This window comes from Elephas maximus, chromosome 26 (assembly GCF_024166365.1).
Source record: "Elephas maximus indicus isolate mEleMax1 chromosome 26, mEleMax1 primary haplotype, whole genome shotgun sequence".
Taxonomy (NCBI): Eukaryota; Metazoa; Chordata; class Mammalia; order Proboscidea; family Elephantidae; genus Elephas; species Elephas maximus.
In genome coordinates this window covers 38,790,559-38,817,691 of record NC_064844.1, presented here as the reverse complement: position 1 = coordinate 38,817,691, position 27,133 = coordinate 38,790,559, and the positions used below count along the sequence as shown (strand labels likewise).

The 27,133-nt window shown below is 40.1% G+C and overlaps 1 protein-coding gene and 1 pseudogene across 9 annotated transcripts in view; one reads left to right on the top strand and one right to left on the bottom strand.

Moving 5' to 3' along the window:
* Positions 1-27,133, bottom strand: part of CEP70 (centrosomal protein 70) — a 144,328-nt gene that overhangs the window by 67,008 nt on the left and 50,187 nt on the right. For all 9 annotated transcript variants that reach the window (XM_049870202.1, XM_049870203.1, XM_049870200.1 and 6 more), the window contains one exon: positions 20,454-20,510. In XM_049870202.1, coding sequence (XP_049726159.1) covers positions 20,454-20,510 — 57 coding nt within the window. The remainder of the gene's footprint in view (positions 1-20,453; positions 20,511-27,133) is intronic.
* On the top strand, positions 11,355-11,901 carry LOC126067905 (eukaryotic translation initiation factor 4E-like; annotated as a pseudogene).

Genomic DNA, 27,133 nt, shown 5'->3' with positions numbered 1-27,133 from the left:
GGATTCGAACTGTTGATCTTTTGGTTAGCAGCTGTACCACTTAACCACTACGTGACCAGGGTTTCCATAAATACATATAGAGAGATTTACATTAAGGAAACAGCTCACATGATTGTAGGGGTAAACGTCCCAAGTCCTTGGATCAGGATAAAGTCCTTTCCCAATTCATGGAGCCGCAGAAGCCAGTGAACCCAAGAAGAGCAGTTTGGAGAGCAGGGATTCCACTCACAGGTTGAGACAGTTGAGGAACCCGCAAGGTCTGCAGGGAAGACCGCAAGGTTTCTCCTGAGTCACTTAGTTGCAGGGGCTGGGGAACCCAAGATAGGTAGGTCGGGGAGCAGGACTCTTGCTGACAGGCCATGAAGACCAGTGAATCCCAAGATGGACAGGTAAGCTGCTGGCTCAAGTCCCAAGAACCAGAGGTCAGACAAGAGACAGCTGCTGGATCCAGAACAAGCCAACAACCTTTGCAAGGTGAGCAGGAAGGAAGTCGGAGACAGAAGGCGGAGAGGTGAAGGCTGAGGGGGTGGTGAGCCGCCACAGGCCCCACCCCCACCAGTATCACTCAGCAGATTCCATCATGGAGGTGATCACATATCAAATTTCAACAGGAAAGTGATCACATTATACAATTGCCAAAACACTGAGAATCATGACCCAGCCAAGCTGACACAAAATCTTAACCACCACACCATTCAACCAGCTTCTGCCCTCTGCCTTCTCTTCTCATCTCCAGGCAGGAGTTGCCCACATAGTCTCATGTGTCTACTTGAGCCAAGAAACTCACTCCTCACCAGTATCATTTTCTGCCTTATAGTCTAGTCCAATTCCTGTCTGAAGAATTGGTTTCAGGGACGCTTCCAGTCTTGGGCTAACAGAGAGTCCAGGGACCATGACCTCCAGGGTCCCTCTAGTCTCAGTCAGACTCTAAGTCCGGTCTTTTCACGAGAATGTGAGATCTGCATCCCACTGTTCTCCTGCTCCATCAGGGACTCTCTGTTGTGTTCTCTGTTAGGGCAGTCATTGGTGGTAGCAGGGCACCACCTAGTTCTTCCCGTCTCGGGCTGATGTAGTCTCTGGTTTATCTCACCCTTTCTGTGTCTTGGGCTCATTTTTATGTCTTTGGTGTTCTTCATTCTCCTTTGTTCCAGGTGGGTTGAGATCAATTGATGCATCTTAGATGGCTGCTTGCTACTGTTTAATACTCCAGATGCCACTCATCAAAGTTGGATGCAGGACGTTTTCTTAATACATTTTGTTACGCCAACTGACCTAAATGTTCCCTGAAACCATCTTCCATCTTTTTTTTGATGCTTCCTGTGTCATTTAGTATTTTTCCCACAGAATCCTTCAGTATTGCAACTCAAGGCTTGAATTTTAACTTCAGTTCTTTCAGCTTGAGAAATGCAGAGTGTTCATCCCTTTAGGTTTTCTATCTCCAGGTCTTTGCACATTTTATTATATACTTTACTTTGTCTTCTCAAGCCGCCCTTTGAAATCTTTTGTTCAGCTCTTTTACTTCTTCCTTTTGCTTTAGCTACTCAATGTTCAAGAGCAAGTTTCAGAGTCTCTTCTGACATCCGTTTTGGTCTTTCCTTTACTTCCTGTCTTTTTAAAGACCTGCTTTCTTCATGTATGATGTCCTTCCACACTTTTCTGGTCTTCGGTCATTAGCGTTCAATGCGTTAAATCTACTCTCGAGATGGTCTCTAAATTCAGGTGGGATATACTCAAGGCTGTACTTTGGCTCCCGTGGATTTACTCTAATTTTCTTCAATTTCAACTTGAACTTGCATATAAGGAATTGATGGTCTATTCCCCAATTGGCCCCTGACCTTGTTCTGGCTGATGATATTGAGGTTTTCCATCATCTTTTTCCACGGATGTAGTCGATTTGATTCTTGTGTATTCTACCTGGTGAGGTCCACTTGTATAGTTGCGGTTTATGTTCCTGAAAAAAGGTATTTGCAATGAAGGGAGTCATTGGTCTTGCAAAATTCTATCATGCGATCTCTGGCATTGTTTCTATCACCAAGGCCATATTTTCCAACTACCAGTCCTTCTTCTTTGTTCCCAACTTTTGCATTCCAATCACCAGTAATTATCAACACATCCTGATTGCATGTTTGATCAATTTCAGACTGCAGAAGTTGGTAAAAATCTTCAATTTCTTCATCTTTGGCCTTAGTGGTTGGTGCATAAATTTGATTAATAGTCGTATTAACTGGTCGTCTTTGTAGGTGTACGGATATCATATTATCACCGACAATGTTGTATGTCAAGACAGATCTTGAATTAGGACAGAATTAGTGAAGAGGATATCTCTTACTGTTTCACTATTGTTCTATTTTCCCTGGGGTAACTTTTCAAATGCCTCTGACATCTCAGAAGAAATTCATTCTGGGCCTTTTGTTGTTTTTAGGTATTTCAAGTTGATTTTCTATTCATAGCAACTCCATTTGACAGAGTAGAACTGCCCTATAACGTTTTCTAGACAGGTCTTTCTCCCACAGAGCTGCTGAGAGGGTTTAAACTGCCAAGCTTTCAGGTTAGCAGCGGAGGCCTTAACCATTGCACAACCAGGGCTCCTTATTTTAAGCCTAGGTTTTATTCCTATGTTACTTTTTCTTGGCTCTTTAATCCCATCTACCAAGCCAGGGATGTATTAATAAAAATAACTACAGTAGCAACATCTTCCATGTATTCTATATTAATATCTTAACATTGGGTAAAAAATTTCTAAGTGGGTAAAGTAACATAACTAAGCCTATCACTTAAAAACTTTTCCTTTTTTGGGGGAGATTGTAGCATATTTGCAGTTTTCTAAGATTTCCAACTGGCTAACCCTAGTATTCACACTTCTACTGCTGTCTTTTTTTTTTTTTTAATGACTTTTCCTGAGTTTTCTCATGTATGAAGGCAGAAAGGAGTATCAATCCATAACATTCAGAAACTGCCATTCTAAAATCCCTTCCTCTGTAGGACTTTCCCAGCCTGTGCCTAAAACAGAGTCCCCAAATGGTATAACAAGTGTGTGCTACAGAGTTACAGCTGTGCCAAGATATTCATCCCCTCAGACCTGTGGACAATTGGGTAGGCCTGCAGTGGCCAAAGTTCTTAAGCCAGCTGTTTTGGGCCTGAAGCAGCTTGGTCTGTTTACCCCCGTGTGGCATAAACATTCTTTTTTTTTTTTTTTTTAATTTTTTTATTGTGCTTTAGATGAAAGTATATAGAGCAAATTAGTTTCTCATTAAACAGTTAATACACAAGTTGTTTTGTGACACTGGTTGCCAACCCTGCAATGTGTCAACAACCTCCCCTTTTCCACCCCGGGTTCCCTGTTTCCATTTGTCCAGGTTTTCTGTCCTTCCTGCCTTCTCGTCTTTTGTCCATTTAGTCTCATATACATAATTGAACTAAGAAGCATGTTCCTCACGTGTGTTATTTTTTGTCCTTTAAACCCATTGCTGTCGAGTAGAACTGCCCCATAGGGTTTCCAAGGAGTGGCTGGTGGATTTGAGCTGCCAGGCTTTTTTGGTTAGCAGCCGAGCTCTTAACTACTGTGCAACCAGGGCTCCATAGATCTGTCTAATATTTGGCTGAAAGGCGACCCTCGGGAGTGAGTTTGGTACGGAGTTAAAAGGGTGTCTGAGGGTCTGTACTCTTGGGGTTTCTCCAGTCTTTATGAGACCAGCAAGTATGGTCTGTTTGTTTTTGTGAATCTGAATTTTGTTCTATGTTTTCCACCTACTCTGCCTCGGGCCCTCTATTATGATCCTTGTGAAAGCAGTTGGTGGTGATGGCCAGGCACCATCTAGTTGTGCTGGGCTGGGTTTGGAGGAGGTTGTGGTTGTTGTGGTCCATTAGTCCTTTGGATTAATCTTTCCCTTGTATCTTTGGTTTTCTTCATTATCCTTTGTTTCAGCCGAGATGGGACCAGTATATGTATCTTAGATGGCTGCTCACAAGCTTTTAAGAACCCGGATGTTTCTCACCACAGTCAGGTATAACATTTTCTTTATAAACTATGTTATGCCAACTGAGCTAAATGTCCCCTGAGGCCATGGTCCCCAACCCTCAGCCCAGTAAATCAGTCCTTCAGGGAGTTGGGATGTGTCTGTGAAGCATCTAAAACTTTGTCTTGATCAAGTTGTGCTCACTTCCGCAGTATTGTGTACTGTCTTACCCTTCATAGACATTACCATTATCTACTGTCTAGTTAGTGTTTTTCCCTCCCCACTTCTCCCCTCCCTTGTAACCATTAAAGATGATTTCTTTCTGTATGTAAACCTTTTCAAAAGTTTTTATAATAGTGGTCTCATACAGTATTTGTCCTTTTGTGATTGACTTATTTCACTCAGCACAATGCCCTCCAGATTTATCCATGTTGTGAGATGTTTCAACAATTCATCATGTTCTTTATCATTGCATAGTATTCCATTGTTTGTATGTACCATAGTTTGTTTACCCATTCCTCTGTTGACAGGCACTGTCACAGATTGTGTCCCCCCCCAAAATATGTGTATCAATTTGGCTGGGCCATGGTTCCCAGTATTGTGTGACTGTTCATCATTTTGTCATCTGATTTGAATTTTCTATGCGTTGTAAATCCTATCACTATGATGCTAATTAGATGGGATTAGTGGCAGTTATGTCAATGAAGTAGTACTCAATCTACAATTGTGTCTTAAGCCCATCTTTTGAGATAAAAGACAGGAGTGACTAGAGAGGCAGCAGGGGAAAGAAGAGTCAGGAGAATAGCATGTCCTTTGGACTCATGGTCCCTGCATTGAGAAGCTCCTCGACCAGGGAAGATTGATGACGAGGATCTTCCCCCAGAGCTGACAGAGAGAGAAAGCCTTCCGCTGGAGCTGGCACCCTAAATTGGGACTTCTAGCCTACTAGACTGTGGGAGAATAAATGTCTGTTTTTTAAAGCCATTCACTTATGATATTTCTGTGACAGCAGCACTAGATGACTAAGACAGGCACTTATGTTGTTTCCATATTTTTGCTATTACGAATAATGCTGCAATGAACATAGCTGTGCGTATGTCTATTCATGTGATGACTCTTATTTCTCTAGGATATATTCCTAGGAGTGGGATTGCTAGGTCGCATGGTACTTCATTTTCTAGCTTTTTAAGGAAGCACCATACCATTTTCCAAAATGGTTGTACCATTTCGCATTCCCACCAGCAATACCTACAGAGTTCCAATCTCCCCACAGCCTTGCCATCATTAGTTATTTTCTCTTTTTTTGATTACTGCCAGCATTGCTGAGGTGAGATGCTATCTCATTGTAGTTTTGATCTGCATTTCCCTAAGGCTAATGATCTCAAGCATTTCCTCATGTGACTGTTAGGCATCTGAATGTCTTCTTTGGTAAAGTGTCTGCTCATATCCTTTGCCCATTCTTTTAATTAGATTATTTGTCTTTTTGTTGTAGAGGTGTTGGATTTTCCTACAGATTTGAGAGATTAGACCTTTGTCGAGTATGTCAGAGCCCAAATTTTTTTTCCCAGTCTGTAGATTCTCTTTTTACTTTTTTGGTGAAGTCTTTTGATGAGCATAAGTGTTTAATTTTTAGAAGATGCCAGTTACCTAGCTTACCTTCTGGTGTTTATATATTGTTAGTTATGGTTTGTATCCTATTTATGCCATGTATTAGGGCCCCTAGCGTTGACTCTATTTTTTCTTTCATGGTCTTCACAGTTTTTGGTTTTATATTTAGGTCTTTGATCCACATTGAGTTAGTTTTAGTGTATGGAATGAGGTATGGGTCCTGTTTCATTATTTACAGATGGACATACAGTTTTGTCAGCACCGTTTGGTAAAAAGACTGCCTTTTCTCCATTTAGTGAACTTCTGGCCTTTGCCAAATATCAAGTGGTTGTAGGTAGATGGATTTACATCTGAGTTCTCAATTCTGTTCCATTGGTCAACGGGTTTGTTGTTCTACCAGTACCAGGCTGTTTTGACTACCATAGCTATATGGGTTGGCTCTGAGGTCAGGTACTGCAAGGCCTCCTACTTTGTTCTTCAATAGTGCTTTACTTACTCAGGAGCTCTTGCCTTTCAATATACGTTAATGATTAGTTTTTCCATCTCGTTAAAGAATGCTGTTGGTATTTGGGTTGGGATTGCACTGCATTTATAGACTGCTCTGGGTGGAATTGACATTTTCACAATGTTAAGTCTTCCTATCCATGAGTATGGTATGTTTTTTTCCATTTACATAGGTCTCCTTTGGTTTCTTCCAACAGTGTTTTGTAGTTTTTTTTGTGTATGTCTTTTATGTTTCTGGTTACATTTATTCTTAAGTATTTTATTTTTTTAGGGGCTATTATAAACGGTATTGCTTTCCTGATTTCTTTTTCATAGTTCTCTTCATTGGTGTATAGGAATCCAACTGACTTTTGTATGTTGATCTTGTATCCTGCTACTCTGCTGAATCTATTAGTTCCAGCAGTTTCTTTGCGGAGTTTTTAGGGTATCCTTTGTATAGTATCACATCATCCGCAAATAGGGATAGTTTTACTTCTTCCTTTCCAGTTTGGATGCCCTTTATTTCTTTTTCTTGCCTTACTGCTCTAGCTAGGACTTCCAGCACAATGTTAAATAAGAGTGCTATTAAAGGGCATCCTTATCTTGTACCTGTTCTCGGGGAATGTTTTCAGCCTCTCTCCATTGAGAACGATGTTGGCTGTTGGTTTTGTATAGAAGCCCTTTGTTATGTTGAGGAATTTCATTTTCCTTCTAATCCTATTTTATTGAGGTTTATCAGGAATCAGTGTTGGACTTCATTAAATGCCTTTTCTGCATCGATTGAGATGATCACGTGATTCTTTTATTTATGTGGTGGATTATGTTGATTGGTTTTCTAAGGTTAAACTATCCTTGTATACCTAGCATGAATCCTAACTGGTCATAATATATTCATTTTTTATATGATACTGAATTCTATTGGCTAGAATTCTGTTGAGAATTCTAGCCAATAGAATTCAGTATCATATAAAAAATGATGATATGAGAGATATTGGTCAGTGATTTTCTTCTTTTGTGGTTTCTTTGCCAGTCTTTGGTGTCATGATTATGCTGGCTTCATAGAACAAATTCGGAAGCATACCTTCCTTTTCTATGTTCTGAAATAGTTTAAGTAGTACTGGTGTGAGCTCTTCTCTGAATATTTGGTAGAATTCTCCAGCAAAGCCACTGGGCCAGGGCCATTTTTTGTTGGGATTTTAAAAAAATTATTATTACCTTTAGATCTCTTTCTTTCTTGTTATGGATCTATTTAGATTTTCTACCTCGATTTGTGTTAGTTTAGGTACGTAGTATGTTTCTAGACATTTGTCCATTTCCTCTAGGTTTTCAAATTTGTTGGAGTACACTTTTTCATAGTATTCTGTTGTGATCCTTTTTATTTCAGTTGGGTCTGTTGTAATGTCCCCCATTTCATTTCTTATTTTGGTTATTTGTTTCCACTCCTGTGTTTCCTTTGTCAATTTGGCCAATAGTTTGACAATTTGGATGATCCTTTCAAAGAACCCACTTGGTTTTGTTGACCCTTTGTACCGTTTTTCTATTATATTGATTTCTGCTCTAATCTTTATTGGTGGCTGTGGGCTTCTTTTGCTGTTCCCTGTTTGTTCAAATTGTAGGGCTAACATTTTGATTTTGGCCTCCTGTTCTTTTTTGATGTGTGTGTTTACTGATATAAATTGACCTCTGAACACTGCCTTTGCCATGTAATAATAGTTTTGGTATGATGTATTTTCATTCTCATTTGATTCTAGGAATTTTTTTATTCCTCTTTGATTTCTTCTATTACCCAGTTGTTTTTAAGCAAGGTGTTATTCAGTTTCCCATGTATTTGATTTTTTTCCCATTTCTGTTATTGATTTCTACTTTTATGGCATTGTGGTCAGAGAGAATGTTTTGTATTATTTCGACGTTTTGGATTTTAATGAGGGTTGCTTTGTGGCCTAAAACGTAGTCTATTCTGGAGAATGTTCTGTGTGCATTGAAAAAGAATGTATACTTTGCTACTGTTGGGTAGAGTGCTTTATATATATGTCTATGAGGTCAAGTCTTTTATGGTTAATTTGTCTTAAAGTCTCTTTTATCTGAGATGAGCATTGCCACTTCTGCCCTTTTTTGGTTACAGTTTGCTTGATACATTTTTTTTTCCATCCTTGTAGACAGCATATTGATGGGTCATGCTTTTTTAATCCATTCTACTACTCTCTGTCTTTTTGCAGGTGTATTTAAGCCATTTACATTCAGTGTGATTATCAATAGGTATGAGTTTATTGCTGTCATATTGTTGTGCTTTTTTCACTGGTGGTGATGTTTTCTTTGTTCCTTTTACTTGCCTGTGCTGAGTTCTTTTTGTTTGTGGATTTTCTTTTATTTTATACATTTTGTGTTTACTGAGACTTTATTTATTTATTTTTATTCTGATGAGTAGGTCTGTTAGTTTTCTTTGTGGTTTCCTTGAAATTTACCCTTATCTTCCTAAGTTTGACCCGGTCTTTTATTATTTGATTTAACCTTCACTTCCTCTCCATTTGAAAGTTCCATACCTACACCGTTTATTCCCCCTTTCATTGTTTTGACGTTGTCATTTATAGATTGCCTAGTTTCCCAGTTTTAAGTCTTTTAGCTTTGTTTTATTATTGAGAGTTCTTTACCTAGGTTGGTATATGGTTGATTCTGTCCTGTTTTTGTCTTTGTCCTGTAAACTCTGGTTGTTGTCTGATGTTGTTGGTTCTCCAACCAAAGGACTGCCTTTAATATTTATAGTAAGTTTGGTTTGGTTTTTATGAATTCCATTAATTTCTGTTTATCTGGAAATATCCTAACTTCACCATTGTATTTGAGAGAGAGTTTTTCAGGGTATATTATTCTTGGTTGGCAGTTTTTTTCTTTCAAAATTTTATATATGTCATCCAATTGCCTTCTGCCTGCATAGTTTCTGCCAAGTAATCAGAGCTTGGAGCCCTTGTGGTGCAGTGGTTAAGGGTTTGGCTGAGAAACAAAAGGCTGGCAGTGCAAATCCATCAGTTGCTTCTTGCAAATCCTAAATGGATTTTTTTTTTTTTAAATCAGAGCTTAGTCTTATTGTTTCCTCTTTGTATGTGACTTTTCGTTTTCCTCGAGATGCTCTCAGGATTCTTTGTCTTTGGTTTTCACAAGTGTGATTATGTTTTGGTGACTTTCTTTTGGGGTCTATCCTGTATGGGTTTGTTGGGCTTCTTGGGTGGTCAGCTTTTCATCTTTCATATTAGGGAAGTTTTCAGTCATCAAATCTTCAGTGATCCCCTCTGCATTTTCTATTTTCTCCCCCTGTTCTGGAACTCCGATCATGCGCAAATTTTTGCCCTTGATTGTATCCCACATAGTTCTTAGGTTTTCTTTATCCTTTTCTTTGTTTTTTACTCAAAGTGGCATCCATGGATTTGTCTTCAATTTCATTGATTCTGTCCTCCATTGTTTCAAATTTGTTCCTAAAATCTTCCACTGTGTTGTCCATTTCTGAAATTTTCTGTTCAGCTTTTGGATTTCTAATTGCTGTATTTGCATGATTTCTAACTCCTTATTTATTTTGACATTTTGTTCTTGTATTATTTGCTGAATTCTTCTATTTTTTTGTCTGTGTTTTCCTCAGTTTTGAATGGTTTTGTCTGTCTTTTACATGATTTTGTGTGTGTTTTCCTTGATTTCCTTCCTAATCTCTTGAAGAGTTCTGAACATTAGACCTTTGAATTCCCTATCAGGTAGTTCCAGTGCCTTTTCTTCTCCCAGAAGGTCATCTGGTGCTTTAGTTTCATCACTTACTGAAGCCATCTTATTGTTTTTTTACTTTTTTTTTTTTTTATGTTTTGATACTGTCTGCTGTCTCAAGACATGCAGGTATTATTTATTGATTTATTTTAGGTCTGTTTTTTTTTTTTTTGTCCTGCTCTGTTGTTTTGTTTGGTTATGTCTGGGTGGGCAGGCTGAGCATGCTTTATTACTTGTTTATCTGTGGGCACAACAGTTCTCATCACCTTGTCTGGGTGTGTAGGGCCAACCACTCAGCTATGGTGCAGCAGGGTAGACCCAGCAGTGAGGGAAGAAGTAGAGATGGGTATTTGTGGCATGAACTCGGCCAGGGTGGGGGCTGGAGTGGGGCCCATGGTGGGTCAGGCCAGAGCAGTGGACAGGGGTCTGGGGTCTGGGCCAGTCCCTGCCCTGAGGTTGCAGAGTGCAGTGTGGAGGGGGCTGAGCCACCAATGAGTGATCTGGGGTCCAAGCTGATACCCCTTGGAGACCCAGAGTGCAGTGCGATGGGAGCCAAGCAGGAGGGGAGGGGCTTGGGGTTCCAGCCAGTTGTCCCTTGGTGCTGCAGAGTTCGGTGCAGCAGTGGCTGAGCGGGGGGGGGGGGGAGCGAGGGTTCTGGGGGTCCATGCTTGTCCCCAGTGGGGCCACAGAACATGGCACATCACTGCCCTGGAGTCCATGCTAGTCCCCTTCAGGTCACAGAGTGCAGTGCAGCGGGGGACAAGCCAGCGGGTAGGGGATCTAGGGTTCAGCTGGCAGGGCAGAGGAGACTGGAGGACGAAAGCAGGGGCAGACGGGGGCTAGATGGAGGAGAATAGGGTGGGTTGGTACTGTGGTTCCCGGCAGTTGAGGCTGCCAGGATGGGGTGGTTCTTCCCGCTTTCACCGGAGGAATGGGGGTTGTAGAAGCATGCTCCTGTGGTTACCAGGTGAAAGAGTCTGGGTTCCCCATTGAGTTGCAGCCAGCAAACATGGTCTTACTTAGCCGTAAGTAAGTCCTCACCGTATCTCTCTCTTCTATTGGGAATTCTGTGGAGATGGCTTTCTGGATGAGGGGTTGTTGGCTTTATTCCAAGATGGCCATGCTAAGTCATGGAGCTTGGCTGGGAATCCTCACTCTGTATCTCTACTCCTTTGCCATTTTCTGTCAGTTTCTTCTCCTCAGTAGCTTCTAATCGAATACTTTATCCCTTCATTTAAGGTTCAGGGTTGGAGGAATTATGTCTGCATCTGTTTTACTTGTTTTTTTGGGGTCCTTGTTTCAGCGGGATGGCTTAGTATGTCTGACTAGTCCGCATTTTGGCTCTGCCCCCACACATCATTTTCTATTTGCTATATTATGGGAAAAGCTTTGGACAACGCTATCCTTAAAAATAGGTGATGCTAAGATGGGGATTGTGAACTGAAACCCACCCTCATCTCTAATTCTCCACCTACAGAAGAAGAGAAAACAGAATCTAATCAGGAGGTTGCTAACCCATGCACTCCAACCCACTGCCGTCGAGTCAATTCCAACTCATAGTGACCCTATAACCCAGAACACTATATTAAAATACACCACAGAATATTTGCTTGCTCTGGTTTTTAAAAAATGATAAAAGCAAAACTTGGCAACCAAACCTTCAGCTTATCTCTAAGTTTCATACTGTTGAAGATTTGGGGGCTCTGTACAGCCTTATCCAGTTGTCTAGTAATGTAATGCCTACTCAGTTTTTAAGGATGGTACTGAGCCCATGTGGGAAAGACAAGAAAAACAAACAAGGAGGATGATGGCTAATTAACTGAACAAACATCAAAGACAAGAGACCTCAATCACTCTTGACAAGAGGTGCTGCTTTCCCATATTGGAGGATCTTTTGATGACCACAGTGATGATGTATATGGAGCAACATGTGTGTAATGTTAGAGCTAAAGGTGACAAGATAGCAATATGGACTACTGAATGTGAAAACAATATAGGGAGGGCATAAAAGGAAAATTTAGGACTTCTTGCAAAGATAGTGATTGGTCATGAGTCCCATGCAGACACAGCTACCAAAAGCTGCTCCACCATTAAAAATAGGTTTTTTGCTTAAGAAGACACCTTCTCAGTATTCTCAATATGAGACTGTGTCAAGCAAGTGAGATTTCGGAGCTGAACCAGACGCCTCTTCAAAAGCAGAGTGGACTGACTACGTGTAAATTTGATTTTCTTCCAAATGTTGCTGAGATATAACAGAAGTCTCATTCATCTTTTCTTGTACTTCTGTGTTCGTATTTTTTATTATTATTTTGGCTACAGTATATACTATCCCGGTCAAAGAATTATAGTACGTATCATCCCTAGAATCCATAAATGTGTTCCTGGCCCATCTGTAATGGCTTAGTAGAATTACCATTACAAATGCATTTACCCATAGTCATGGATAGAACTGTATCCCCCCAAAATATCTGTCAACTTGGCTAGGTCATGATTCCCTTGTATGACTGTATGATCATCTACCATTTCATCTTCTGATGTGATTTCCCTTTGTGTTGTAAATCCTATCACTATGATGTAATAAAATGGATTCCCAGTGGATTAGTGGCAATTACATTGATGAGGTCTACAAGATTAGATACTGTCTTAAGCCAATCTCTTTTGACATATAAAAGAGAGAAGCAAGCACAAAGACATGGGGACTTCATACCACCAAGAAAGCAGGGCTGGGAGTAGAGCATGTCCTCTGGACCTGAGGTTCCTGTGCTGAGATGCTTCCAGACCAAGGGAAGACTAATGACAAGGACCTTCCTCCAGAGCTGACAGAGAGAGAAAGCCTCCCCCTAGAGCCAGTGCCCTGAATTCAGGCTTCTAGCCTACTGGACTGTGAGAGAATAAACTTCTCTTTGCTAAAGCCATCCACTTGTATTTCTGTTATAGCAGCATGAGATGATTAAGACTCCCATCTACAATATTAAAAACGACAAAAATTTGCGTTTGGATACCTTACAGAAAAAAAAAATTGTTTATGTACCATGGTATACAGGAGCATATTTTACTGATTTGAAAGAGTATGATGCATACAGTTTTCTACCAATTTTCTTTGTTTCTTTTTACAGTATTATCTCTGCTGTACTTTTGCTGATATCAGATAGATTTTGTTTTCCTACTTGATAACATTAGTGATTCTCATTTCAGTTTTTCATTTTGTTTTGCTTTTGTTTTTTCCCTCATATAACACTGGTGAAAAATCCAGGAATATGACACAAAGGTGGAGTATTTTTTGGTATTTTTTTTGTAACTAAAAGTTTTGCTACAAAATTTATGCATTTCATTGAAACCAGTGGTCTATGTTTATGTGACCTCCTAAACATAATTGTGGATTTAAAAAAATGTAACATTATAATTATATTCCTAACTAGAATTAGTATGTCTGTTTTTTTTTTTGTATCTTTATACTATATTTTAACAGTTTGTATTACTTAGGTTATTTTGATTTGGTTAAAAAAGGCTTAAGTAGAAAAGTGGTCCCGTTCATATTAAAACAGTGAACAAAACTGTAAATATTAAAATGTGTACAGTAAGTTGTCTTTTAAACAACTAGGTTTTTCTGTCTCTAAAGAAGGAATTTGTACCTCTTATTGCAAGGCAGTCTCTGTTGTGTCTTGTAGTGTCTTCCACATGAACAGCATAAGTTTGGAGCACTAGTTTGATTATTATGTTTATTAAAATTTTTAATAAATTCATTAGATAGCATCTTATATGTGGATTTTAAAAATGAGTGATAAGAAGGGCTTCTGCCTCTGCAAGAAGCCCATATCCCGTCTCTCTTCTTCCTTTGGTCTGGCTCCTCTCTTTCGGTAACTTTCTGGTGCTTCTTGTTTATCCCACTGGGGCTCTAAATCTTAGCCTGTCTTTCCTCATCCTCTCTCCTCTTTTTCCTTTACTAGCATAATATTTTCAATTAATTATTACACCTTTACTGTCTCCTGCTTCTTCAGGTGATACTAATATCCATGTTATAGATGTCAAAATTTATCTTGCTACTACATACTCATTGCCTAGTCAGTCTCCTTTCTAGGAGCAAGAACTGTCAGAGTTTATGAGCTCTGTTCAGTCACTGAGACCTGAAACCCACTGCTCAGGAGAGATTTGTTCCATTGCAGTAAACAGTTCAAATGACTTTTAGATTGTAGAAACTTTATTTATAATGCCATCTCATATTTTTTCCCCATCTTTCTCTCCCTTAAGAAGTATTTAATCTGAACATCTGAGCACAGCCTAGTATAAGGTCAAAGTATTTCACTTCAGTTAGACTGGTGATGAAAGAACTGTTACGTGAAAGCTAATGCTTCATCTCTAATCCTCTCTAATTGCCCAGCCCCCTCAACCTCTGGCTACAAATTCATGACAACCAAATTCACCACCACCATCACTCCCCATGGCCTCAATCCTTTTATCATTTTTAGTCAGAGACTCCCAGTTTGCACAACTCCAGGGCTACCACTCACCACATTCTATCCAGGTGGTACAGTTGTTAAAGTTTTCACCTGCTAACCAAAAGGTCAGCAGTTTGAACTCATCAGCTACTCGACGGGAAAAAGACTTGGCAGTCTGCTTCTGTGAAGATAACAGCCTTGGAAACCGTATAAGGCAGTTCTACTCTGTCCTACAGGGTCACTATGAGTTAGAATCGACTAGACAGCAATGGCTTTGGTTTGGTTTATGCTAAATTTTTCTCTGTCCTTACTAAAAATCTCAAACTCTCTCTCTTCAACATCTAGATCAGAGGTCAGCAAACTACTGTCCACAGGCTAAATCCAGTAAAAAACAAAAAAAAACCAAACCCAGTGCCATCAATCCAGTAGGCTGTGGGTTTTTGTAAATAAAGTTTTATTGGAACACAGCCATGTCAATTTACTTACATTTTGCCTATGGCTGATTTCATGTTACAACAGCAGTTGAGTAGCTGCAACAGACACTATATGGCCCCAAAGCCTAAAATATTTATTGTCTGGCCCTAGACAGAAAAAGTTTGCCAACCTCTGAATCTAGATTAGAATTTACTGAAGACTTTTTTTTTTTTAAAGACCAAAGGCTGCAACCGGCATTTACTCTAGACCATATAACGTTTTTTTAAAGGTTGAATTAGTGGTAAACATTTAAAAATCTGATTTCATAAATCAACCTTCTACCTTCTCTCGAAAAATTAGAAAATCTAGCTACACAGGGCCCATATTCCTGCACAGCATCAGATGGAGAGAGCTGTGTAGTAGCTGCCCTCTTAAGGCAGATGGGGCACAGTTATCCAATTTGCCATAGTCCCCTAGCCCACTTCACTCATTTCCACAATTTTCCTGACTTCTGTAAGCAGGAGTTTTTGCAAACCCTCAAGCCATGAAATTTCCCATTTTCCTTCTCTTTACTCATAAATATCGATAACCCACCACCCAGTTTTTCAGTATCAAAAGAAGTGTCTTCCTTCTTTCTAAGGTAACTGATGCCTTCTTGTTCATTTACAGTAATGTAGTGGCTGCTCTTCATAGGTTACTACCCCTATCTATGGAACATGCCAATGAGTCCCACGAACTCTATCCAAACTGGCTTAATTATTGTGCCATGAAAAGTCTTACACTCTTCTCTATGCACTTTTATTTATAGCATTCAAGCAGTATAAAATGTCTTTAACTTTTTTGCCTTTCTCTTTTTCCAAATTTCCTCTGTGAAGGCTTCCCTGGTCACTCCACCCAAAATTGATTTTTTCCTGGTCTACACTCCTATAGCACTTACTGTCTGTACAATTTTTAGTAATCACTCTACTGTGGCATTATGTATTAAGTACTACAGAGCTTTAAAGTCTCATATTATCTATCTTAATTATTGTGTTTACCTTTTATCTCCCTTACTAGACTGTAAATTCCTAGAAGGTAAGAACATGTCCAAAACTTTGCACTATCTCTGTAGACTCTATTTAACCCCATCCATTCCTACCATCTAAAAGACACAGCTTTATTTAGAAATCGGAAAGTCCCTGAAGTTATTTAATAAAAGTTACTTAATAGATGCAAGGAGTTGCTTCTAGTATTAGTTGTTCTTTTTTGTTCCCCCTCCTTTTTTCTTTCCCCTTTCCCTCCTTTCTTCCTTCTTTCTTAAGAAACCTCAAGGTGCTAGAAGGAAATCAACAACCAACACAGCTCTGCCATTAGTCTCCTTGAGAGTCTAGAAAGTCATTCTTGTGACAAGAATACTAGAGTGCATGTGTGGTGCAATGGATTACTTTCGTGTGGCCTTGTTTGTCATGGTCTTGTAACTCCCACCCAAGTGACTTGATGGGACAGTGCAAATAGGGCAATTGTCGCCCACTAAGGATGGCAAAACTGACCAATCCTCTTAAAAAAAAAAAAAAAAAATTTTTTTTTTTTTTTTTTTAAGAGGATTGGTCAGTTTTGCCATCCTGCTGGGATTGAAATGAACCATCCCAGAGGTGGGAAGGAGAATATCCTACCACCACCAGGAGAACTGCCAGGAGCAGAGAGCGCATCCTTTGGACCTGGGATCCCTGCACTGAGAAGCTTCTGGACTCAGGAGACCAAGCGTTGTAGCACTGAAGACAGAAGGAAGTGGCGGCAGAGCAACAGCAGCAGGAGAGACAGGCAGGAGAGAGCAGCAACTGAGACCAGCAGGAGATGGTACAGTTGGCTTCCTGGCCCATGGAGTGAGAAAGCTGAGTGCCTTTGGGCTGAGGTTTACTGGCAGAATGGGGTACGTCTGAGCACTCATCAGCAGAGCTAAAAGAGTTTTGTAACACTTGCGTGTATAGGGCAGAAGCTTGCAGAGTGGCTCAGAAGAGGCTGTCCTCATGGAAGAACTGTATCCTGAGTGTTCCTGAGCCTGAATTATAACCTGTTATTTCCCTAATAAACCCCATAATCATGAGTATAATCTGTGAGTTCTGTGTGGCCACTGCAGTGAATTATCAAACCCAGCAGAGCCATAGGAGGGGCAACTGGTGTCACAATTGGTCAAAGTGGCAGAGGGAAGAGGCATGTTTGACCTCTGCCTCATAGGAATAGCCTTGGGCTGTTGATCTTGATTTTCCTTCCCCCTAGTGAAGTTGAAGAGGTCAGATGCTGCCCCCGCGCCAATTTTACAGTTGGTGTCAGAAGTGGGATTCTTTGCAATGGCTCTAGACTGATGAAAACCTCGGACTTTGTAAGAGAAAGAACAAAGGGTATTAGGAAGTGAAACTCTGATTCTTAGGTAGTTACTCTGGTTGCTGTTACCTGCAATGGCTGAAAAGCCACATATCGAGTGGCTAGGGGCAAAAGCCGGACCAGATAAGCAGGATGACTGATGGGACCAGGGTTTTCCGGTTCCATCCAGCCAGAGGCCCAAGCCAATGAATGGGAAGATAGTTAAGCAGTGGAGAAGAGAAGATGAAACTGGAATGTTTTAAAAAAGGGTTATGTGTTTATCTGAATGTACTATGGATATTGAATGTTTATCCTACCTAGTGTTGTAAAGCAGAGCTGAATGTATGACAGAAATGATTATTGGGTATTACAAATTACAGAGAGTGTGTAACTCTGCCTTCAACCAATACTTGATTGGATATGCTAAAACGGGAACTAGAATTTACCTGAAGAAATACAGACTGTTTGAATGCAGTAGCCCTGTGTATGCCTGAGCCCCACGGGAACCCTTCAGAGTCAGCAAACTTGCATTTTAAAAGACATGCAGAACCACCTAGAATTGCTGAGAGAACAGGAGATTTGCATTTGAAGGAAGGACTTGCAGGGGAAAAAAGTGACTTTTTTGTTTTTTGAATTTTGAGCAAGTGATTGGATGCATCGAGACAGGAAAAGTGCCTAGTGGAAGGAACCCCCTTCCAGGACTGGAAGTGAAAGAGGGCCAGCAAGTAGACAGGTTGGTATGCTCACCTGAGGTGACCAACTGTATCCACTCATGAGTGGAAGTGAGGGAAGTGTAGAAATGAAGAGAAAGGCTGAGGTGGGACATGTTCCACAGGTACCTGTTGACCTACCCACAGCGGGTAGGGATAAGGGAGAGAGAAAAGGTTGGCTGGTCAGAAGTAAAGGGAGTTGTGTGGACTCCTGAAGTTTATGGGTGGAACCCCTTGACCTAGCCCAAGAAGGCCAGGGATGAGAGAGTGTGAAGGGACTGTCTGAAGTGCCAGAAGGAATGTGTGAACTCTCAAGCCTAAGGCTGCTACCCATTTTGACCTAGCTTGGATGGCTAGGGATGAGCTGAACAGAACCTGACCAAATGAAGAGAAAGATATTTGACACTCTGAGCTGGTGTAGATTGCTGTAATTTGATGGCTTGTTCTGGCCTGGACTTTGCTTATGGATGCAGATGTTCAAAATTCCAATCAGAATAGAAGATTCTTCAAGACCAAGGAACATGCTCGTCTTCTCAGAGAACTGGTTTGATAGGGACAGGCAATTAAAATACTGGCGATCTAAAAGGGGGGGAGATAAAGGCAAGAAGTGGCTGGCTTACATGCTTTCATGAGTGTGCTTACATTAAAATGAGGCGGACAAGGGATCCTAATGGGTCTGGAGAACGGCGGGTCGGGGGAAGATGCTGATAGGATTACATAACTCAGTTGTGACTATGGACTGTTAACAGGGTTAACTGCGATTGCGAAAATTGTAACTGTAGAAGCTATAAGTGTGAAAGAGTGGACTAAAGGGGAGGCACTGTTGGACTCAAGTATAGCGGGCAAACCTAAAGTCCTTAAAGGTTTTGCTATGCTGATACGTCATGAGGCTCGGAGCAAGGGAATAATTTTCTCTCAGTTAAATTTTATCAGAGGCCAGGAACAGTGAAGCTGAGATGACTTTTGGAGAACCTGACCAGATCAGATGGACACCTGCAGCAGGCCTGAATGGCTGGAACCTGAGTAAGCTCACCTTGAGGATTCTTTTGCTCTACCAAAGGACAAATTGTTAACAACTGTTTTGGACTGGTGAAACAATTGGGGGTAGGGGGTGGTTATCTTTCAAGTATGAAAGAACCATGACTAGAAAAGCCAGGGGGTGGCCTGTGTGTGATGGATCACTTTTGTGTGGCCTCTGTAGCCATGGCCTTGTAACTTCCACCCAAGTGACTGGGTGGGGCTGTGCAAATAGGGTAATTGTGGCTCACCAAACGGATCGGACAGTTTTGTCATCCCACCGGGGTTAAAATGAGCCATCCCAGAGACGGGAAGGAGATCATTCCACCACTGCCAAGAGAACAGCCAGGAGCGGAGAGCACGTCCTTTGGACCCAGGATCCCTGTGCTGAGAAGCTCCTGGCCCCAGAAGACAGAGAGCTGTAACACTGAAGACAGTGGCAAGTGGTGGCAGATAAACAGTGGTAGGAGAGACTGGCAAGAGAAACCAGCAACAGAGACTGGCAGGAGAGACCCACAAGAGATGGCACACTGGGCTTCCTGGCCCATGAAGCAAGAAAGCTGAGTGTCTTTGGGCTGAGGCTTACTGGAGGAGTGGAGTGCCTCTGGGCACTTATGGGCAGAGCTTTGTAACACTTGCCTAGCAGGACAGAGGCCAAGGGCCAGAGAGATGTGTGCCTGAAGCATGGTTCGGAAGAGGTTGTCCTGATGGAAGAACTGTATTCTGAGTGTTCCTGAGCCTGAATTATAACCTCTTACTTCCCTAATAAACCACATAATCATGAGTATGGTCTGTGAATTCTGTGTAGCCATTGCAATGAATTATTGAACCCAGTACAGAAGTAGAGTGCACCACAGGAAGGACAATCGGTGTCAGAATTGGCAAAAATGGCAGAGAGAGGAGGCATGTCTGACCTCCTTTTCATAGGAATCAGCCTTGGGCTGTTGATCTTGATTCTCCTTCCCCTAGTAAAGTTAGAGGTGGTCAGATGCTGCCCCTGCACCATTTTTAAACAGTATGTATGCTTCATGAAAGCACAGAATTTGTCTGCTTTGCTTATTGTGAAAGCCTCTGTACCTAAAGCAGAACATGGCACAAAGCAGGTGTTCCAATATTTATTTTTTGAAAGAACTGCACATCTATAAACAAGGAAACAAAACAGCTACTGTTTTAACGATCACATATTAAAACATTTTAGATTATTTGGCCTTAGATATCCTTTAGCTTTTTTAGGTTAGCCACAGACCATTATTCTTTACCCCTACTTCTTTAATCAGAGGTGACAAGTATATTATCATCTACATACTAGATTTTTTTCACTATACTATTTTTTTTTTAACCTCATGTAGAATCTGCATACAAATTATGATGCACTCTGGTATACAGCTAATCTAATTTTTACACACTTGGTGGAAATTTATAACTATCCAGGGGCTAGATGACATCAGTAGAACAAATTATAATAATTCAACAAATAAAAACTAAATACCATTTTTGCTGTGACCAGTGACTCTGTGATTATTAAATATACCTATCTTACTATTAACATGTAACATAAATACATCAAAAAAATTTTAACATGAGTAATAAAATACAGTCTTTAATACCTTTATGAAAAAAGAACCTCATCGTGACATGCTAGGTAGTTTTTCATAGCATACTTAAAGTTTCAAAAGGTAGCAAAAACTATTAGTATGGATCATGACTGGATAATAACTTTAAAAATTGTCATACTGAATTGGTCATACCTTTGCTGATGAATTTTTCTAATTTTAGATTCATAATAATCAATCAGGCAAAGCAACCTAGAAAACAGAAGAGAGAGTGAGGCTTGTTCTCAAAATGCTACCTACTATTTTCTCTCAATAATTTCAAATTACAGTGATAAAAGTAATAACAGATTACCTGGTGGGTTTTAAAAAATTAAATGATTATTGATAGAAGCAAGTATTATACTACGTCATATAAAAAATTTTTTTTCATATTTTATATTAATTACAAAATATAGGCTTTAAAATAACAATTTATTGATAGAAGCAAGTATACTATGTCATATATTTTATACTAATTATAAAATAAAGGCTTTAAAATAACAACCATTCTCCCTCAACATATTAAATATATATTTTCCATGTCCCAACAGTTCTAACCGCTAGCAATCTCTCCCACAGAAATATTTGCTCAACGGTACAACTAAATTATGTAAAAAGTTGTTCACTACACCATTATGTGTAAGAGGGAAAACCAGAAACAATTTAAACATCCAACGGGGAAAAGTTAAATACTGGTAGATCCATGCTATAGAGAACTATGCAGCATTAAAAGAAGAGCTATAAATTGTATATCCTAATAAGGACTGCTCAAGGAAAACATTAATGTTGTATAACTAAATGTAAATTGTAGCCATCAAGTCGATTCTGACTCACAGTGACCCTACAGGACAGAGTAGAACTGTCCCCATAAAGTTTCCAAGACTGTAACCTTATTGAAGCAGACTGCCACATCTTTTTTCCCCTGGAGCAGCTGGTGGGTTCAAACCACTGACCTTTCAGTTAGCAGCTGAGTGTTTTAACCACTGTGTCACCAGGACTCCCTAACCAAATATAAAGTATCACTCTAATTTTGTTTTTAAAAAAGGGAAAAGAAAAAATTGTGTGTGAATTTGTAAATGCACTGAAAAAGAACACTACAGGTTCTTTAAACTCCAAAAAACCTAGGGGATAATACCATTACCTATGGGTATCTGGAGGGCACTGCTGGTTGTCACTTTGGCTATAGGGAAGGGGACAGGATGCTAAAAGTTCATCAGTGAACACAACAGCCCTAAACAATGAAGACCTGCCCACTCAAAATACCAACAGTATCCTACTGAAAAACGCTAGAGCGGATACACACCAAACTGCTGAGAGTGGTTATTCTCTGAGGTGTGGGAATTAGCAAGGATAAGCAGGTCCATAACACTTTATATATTTCTATATTGTTCAAATTTTTATGAGCATATATGTATTAATTTTAGAATTTAAAAAATGATGAGATTAAACTAAAATAATACTACACTTCATGTGTTACCCTTGAAGAAACTGTTCCCTTCTACCTTGGAATAATATTACCTATTCACCTTCCTTTTCAGAGCTAATTCATCCAATGGTACTTTTAATATGGATTGCTCTCTTTCTCTTCAACCTTTCCCCTTCCTAGCACATATCAGCTTTCACAGTATCCTGAAAATATGCTTCAATCTTCCTTATATCATACACAAACTCTCTCACCACCTGCTTCCCCCTTATGCCACCAATCCATTTCTCTTTTCCTTTATAGCAAACTTCATTCATTATGAGTGATTGTTACGTACTACCTTTGATAAGCTTTTAGGGAAGACTTATTATGTGTCAAGTAATGGAGATTCTGAGCAAATAAGACATTGGGAAGGCAAACAAGTAAACTGATGAGGCAGCATGTAACATTTCTGACCAGGCTCTCCTTGAAACATTCTTCTCCCTTGGTTCTCCTGACAATAAAATATAACTCGTTGTCTGTCTCCTCTTTTTCTACCTAAAATTTGGAGGTTCTCTGGAGTTCAACCCATCTTGCTGAAGGCCTAACTTCTCCAAATGGCTAAGCTGAAGGTGCCTAAATGTCCATAATTGAATTTATCGTCTTCCCTACCCATTCCCCCAAACCTAGCTTGAAATATGCCTATCTTTGATTCCTCCCCTCCTTTCAACACCTAGAGCCAATGAGTAATTAAACTCTGTCCATCTCTGCAGTATCTTTCTTTTGGTCTTCATTATCTCTCACCTAGACCATTAAAACAGATTACGGACTGGTCTATCTGCCTCCAAGTTTAATTTCTTTGCTCAGAAACCCTGGATTTCCCCCCCTGCTACACAGAAAATATAATCCAAACTCTTGAGCCTGGAGTTTCAAGCCCTCAAAGTTCCAGCACATCTTTCCTTTCACCTTGTGTCTTAAGACTCTTCCTATCATCTCATCCACCCTATGCTTCAGACCTCTTGGACTGCCTGCCACTCCCAAATACACTGTCTTCTGGTCACCATACTTCTCTTATTGAAACACTCTTCCCCTCACCTCTGCCTATTAAAATCTTAGGGTTCCTAATAATCAACCAACCAACCCACTGCTGTCGAGTTGATTCCTAATAGTTTGGCTTAAAAGTTATCTCTTTCATGAAGCCTTTGTGGTCACTCTCACCTTGCTCAATGGAAATTAATCTCTCCTGCCATACTGTCTTAGTCATCCGGTGCTGCTACAACAGAAATACCACAAGTGGATGGCTTTAACAAAGAGAAATTTCTTTCTTCACAGTAAAGTAGGCTAAAAGTCCAAATTCAGGGTGTCAGTTACAGGGGCAGGCTAACTCCCTCTGTCGGCTCTGGAGGAAGGTCCTTCTCATCAATCTTCCCCTGGACTAGGAGCTTCTCTGCGCAGGAACCCTGGGTCCAGAGGATGTGCTCTGCTCCTGGTGCTTCTTTCTTGGTGGTATGAGGTCCCCAACTCTCTGCTTGCTTCCCTTTCATCTCTTGCAAAACAAAAGGTGGTGCAGGCCACACCCCAGGGAAACCTCCTTTACATTGGATCAGGGATGTGACCTGAGCAAGGGTGTTACATACCACCCTAATCCTCCTTAACATAAAATTACAATCACAAAATGGAGGAAAACCACACAATACTGGGCATCACGGCCTAGCCAAACTGTTACATTTTTGGGGGGGACCTAATTCAATCCATGACATTCTACCCTTTGGCCCCCCAAAACAATCACATCCTTGCAGCATGCAGAACATATTCATCCCATTATATCATACCAAAAGTCTTAACTCCAAGTCCAAAATCCAAAAATTCCTCTTCATCTGTGAAATCTAGAATACAAGTTATCTGCTTCCAAAGGTACAATAGCAGAACAGGCACAACGTAGATATTTCCATTACAAATGGGAGAAATTAGAGGAAACAAAGGAATAATAGGCACCCACCAAGTCAGCAGAACATATTACATTAGTCCTCAAGGCTCTGAAAATAATCCTGTTTTCTGAGACAATTTATACGATGGTCCTGCCGTCTAGATTCTAGGTATTGGCCACTCTCTCCAGATTCTGAGTGGAGGCCCCTTGACCCTGGGCTTCAGCTCCACCTTCCGGACCCACTGGGACAGCAACTCTGCTCCCTTGGCTTTTAGCACACTGTTCTCCTAGTCGATCTGAGCAGCTACTCCACCCTTAGAAATACCAGAGGCCATGGCTCCACCCTTTGAAACCCCAGCGGTCCTGGCCATACCTTTTAAGACCGAGGCAGCTCGGCCTCTTGTGTTGTCTCTTCAGCTTCTGTTTCCTGGTTTCTTGCCCTCTCAGCTCCTTGGGCCTCATGCCCGCAATCTGCCCTGCTGCGGCAAGTGTTCCAAAGCTCCACCAATAAGTACCTGAAGGCACCCCACTCTGCCAGAAAGCCTTCTGCTCACAGGCACTCAGCTCTCTTGCTCCATGGGTCAGCAAGCCTAGCTCCACCAATAAGTGCCCAGAGGTACCTCACTCTGCCAGGAAGCCTCCTACCCACAGGCACTCAGCTCTCTTGCTCCATGGGTTGGCTGTAGCCCCTTCTCATGTTGGTCTCTTGGTTCTGCTGCTGCTGGTCCTCTGTTGTTGCTGGTCCTCTGTTGTTGCTGCTCCTCTATACATTTAGTTTCAAAACCACTTCCACATTTTAGGTATCTGTTAGAGCGACACCCTAGTCTCTCAGTACCAAATTCTGTCTTAGTCATCTAGTGCTGCTATAACAGAAATACCACATGTGGATGGCTTTAATAAAGAGAAATTTATTTCCTTACAGTAAAGTAGGCTACAGTCCAAACTCAGGGCGTCAGTTCCAGGGGAAGGCTTTCTCTCTCCGTCGGCTCTGGAGGAAGGTCCTTCTCATCAATCTTCCCCTGGCCTAGGAATTTCTCTGTGCAGGAACCCCGGGTCCAAAGGATGTGCTTTGCTCCTGGTGCTTCTTTCTTGGTGGTATGAGGTTCCCAACTCTCTGCTTGCTTCCCTTTCCTTTTATCTCTTGTAAGACAAAAGGTGGTGCAGGCCACATCCCAGGAAAACTCCCTTTACATTGGATCAGGGATGTGACCTGAGCAAGGATGTTACATCCTACCCTAATCCTCTTTAACATAAAAAATTACAATCACAAAATGGAGGACAACCACACAATACTGGGAATCATGGTCCAGCCAAATTGATACAAGCATTTTTGGGGCAGACATAATTCAACCCATGACACATACCCACTTAATATCCTACAGCCTCACCATTACAGCACATACCACTATCTATCTTACATTTTACTTACCTGAGCATGTGTAGGTCTACCCAAATAGACTCATGTCTGTGAATGCAGCAATCATGGTTTTACTCATGTGTAAGTGCCCTATTTTACTTAGCCCACTGCCTTTGCAGCTTCTGACAATATCTGTAGTGGCTACAGTTCATGTATTCCAAATAGGGTTAATTCAGAACTTTCAAGTTCAGTGTCTAAATTGAAAATTTAATTTATTAAAAATCAAGTACAGTGGAGACTCTCTGACCCATCAGCCAAATTCATACCTGAATCAGCTTAACTTCTGATATATGGCAAGTTTTCTCAATGCTTTTCTTTTTCTATATTGACTGTATTTTCTTTTTTTCATTTTCCCCCATCTCTCTCACACCCTTCTTGCTCCCAATCTTAACTACCTCTCTCTATCTCTCATTCTTTTTCTTCTTCTTTACTCTTATTTTTCTTTCTTTGCTTCCCTCTTTTTTTTTATTCACACCAATTTCTAATTATATTTTTGTTATTTTAGGAGTTAATGTTTTTGTCCTTGCTCTTCCTTCAAAAGAAGAATACCTAAATACTTAAATATGTTTTATGTCTCAAACAATCATCAAAAAAATCACAAAGTTAGTTTTAACTTTTTTTGTGCTTTAGGTGAAAATTTACAGCTCAAGTTTGTTTCTCATACAAAAATTTATACACACATTGTTATGTGACCCTACTTACTATCCCTATGCTGTAACAGCACACTCCCCCTTTCCACCCCGGATTTCCCATGTCCATTCAATGTTTTAACTTGTTTTTAATTTAGATTTGACTCCACATTTACTCTTATAGTAGAAACGCCTAATTAGTAGATTCCCTAACTTACTTTGTAAATACATAAGACTAGTAAAAATATAACTACTTTATTCTGTTAGGTTAAAAAAAAAAAAAAAAAGGTGCTACCTTTTATAAAAGAAGGGGGAATATACAATCCATAGTGCTTGTATTTGCTAAAAATAACACTAAAAATTAAAAATTCATTACCTATAGGGGAGGTAAGGATTAGAGTACAAAAGACATGAATGAAAACATAATTTCTTTGAATATAAAGTTTTGACTTTGTAATCATGTAAATGTTTTACCTATTCAAAAGTAAATAAATAAATAAAGCAATTCCTAAAAATTGAAAATAAGTTAAAACAAATCTAACTGCTTATTAATTTGGTGGCACAAATGTGGAAAAAATATTTCAAGAGATTTTAGAATATTGTATTTTAATTTTATTCACAGTGGAATATATTTAAGGTCAAATGGAATTGTAAAGAAATTCAAATTTCATTTAGAAGTCTTACTGTTAGCAATAATACTGATATGATTCTCAAATTACTTATACATATTATAAAATAAGGTAAATAATTATGATATTTTTCTTAGGAATAAAGATTTTCAGAGATACAAATGTAAAACCAAACAGTTTAAATAAAATCCTGTTAACCTGAACAGGAAAAATCAGTAATGACTATTCCCCCGCCCCCCCCCCCCCAATACATAGGTCCTAGTTCTTTCCACTAAACGTCCTAGAAGCAATGACAACATAATAACAATAAGCAAGCCCAAAATGCGAATTGTGGTCTCTTAAATACCATTCCTTGCTAAAAGGAGCCACAGCTCTTTTGAGGAATATATGAGTAATTAATTAACTTTTAACTAAATTTAATTAACTTTAAATGTTTAATACTATTTTCAGCAAATATCTGGTTCCACTCCTCAAAAGATCTCTAAGGTAAGAAATGTACAGGTTGGCCCTCAGAGCTAGGTCAAAAATGATGTAAGACCAAAACAAAAAACCTTATTGCTAATTTTTGGAAAGCATTACAGCACCAATTTCTTACTCTAAAGAGTGGAATTAAAGGGAAAGAACTTGAAAAATTCTGGGAAGATGGCAGCGTAAACAAACCATCATCCCAACCCACCCTCACAAACACAACAAGGAAATGGTGCTCGGCTTTGAGGGACTCTGGATTAGGGAGCAGAGGAAAGCAGTGAGGAACTGCAGACAGGCAAGAGTCGACAAATGAACAATGAGTCACACACAGTAGGAAAATTGCTTCTCCCACTGTCTCTGCCTC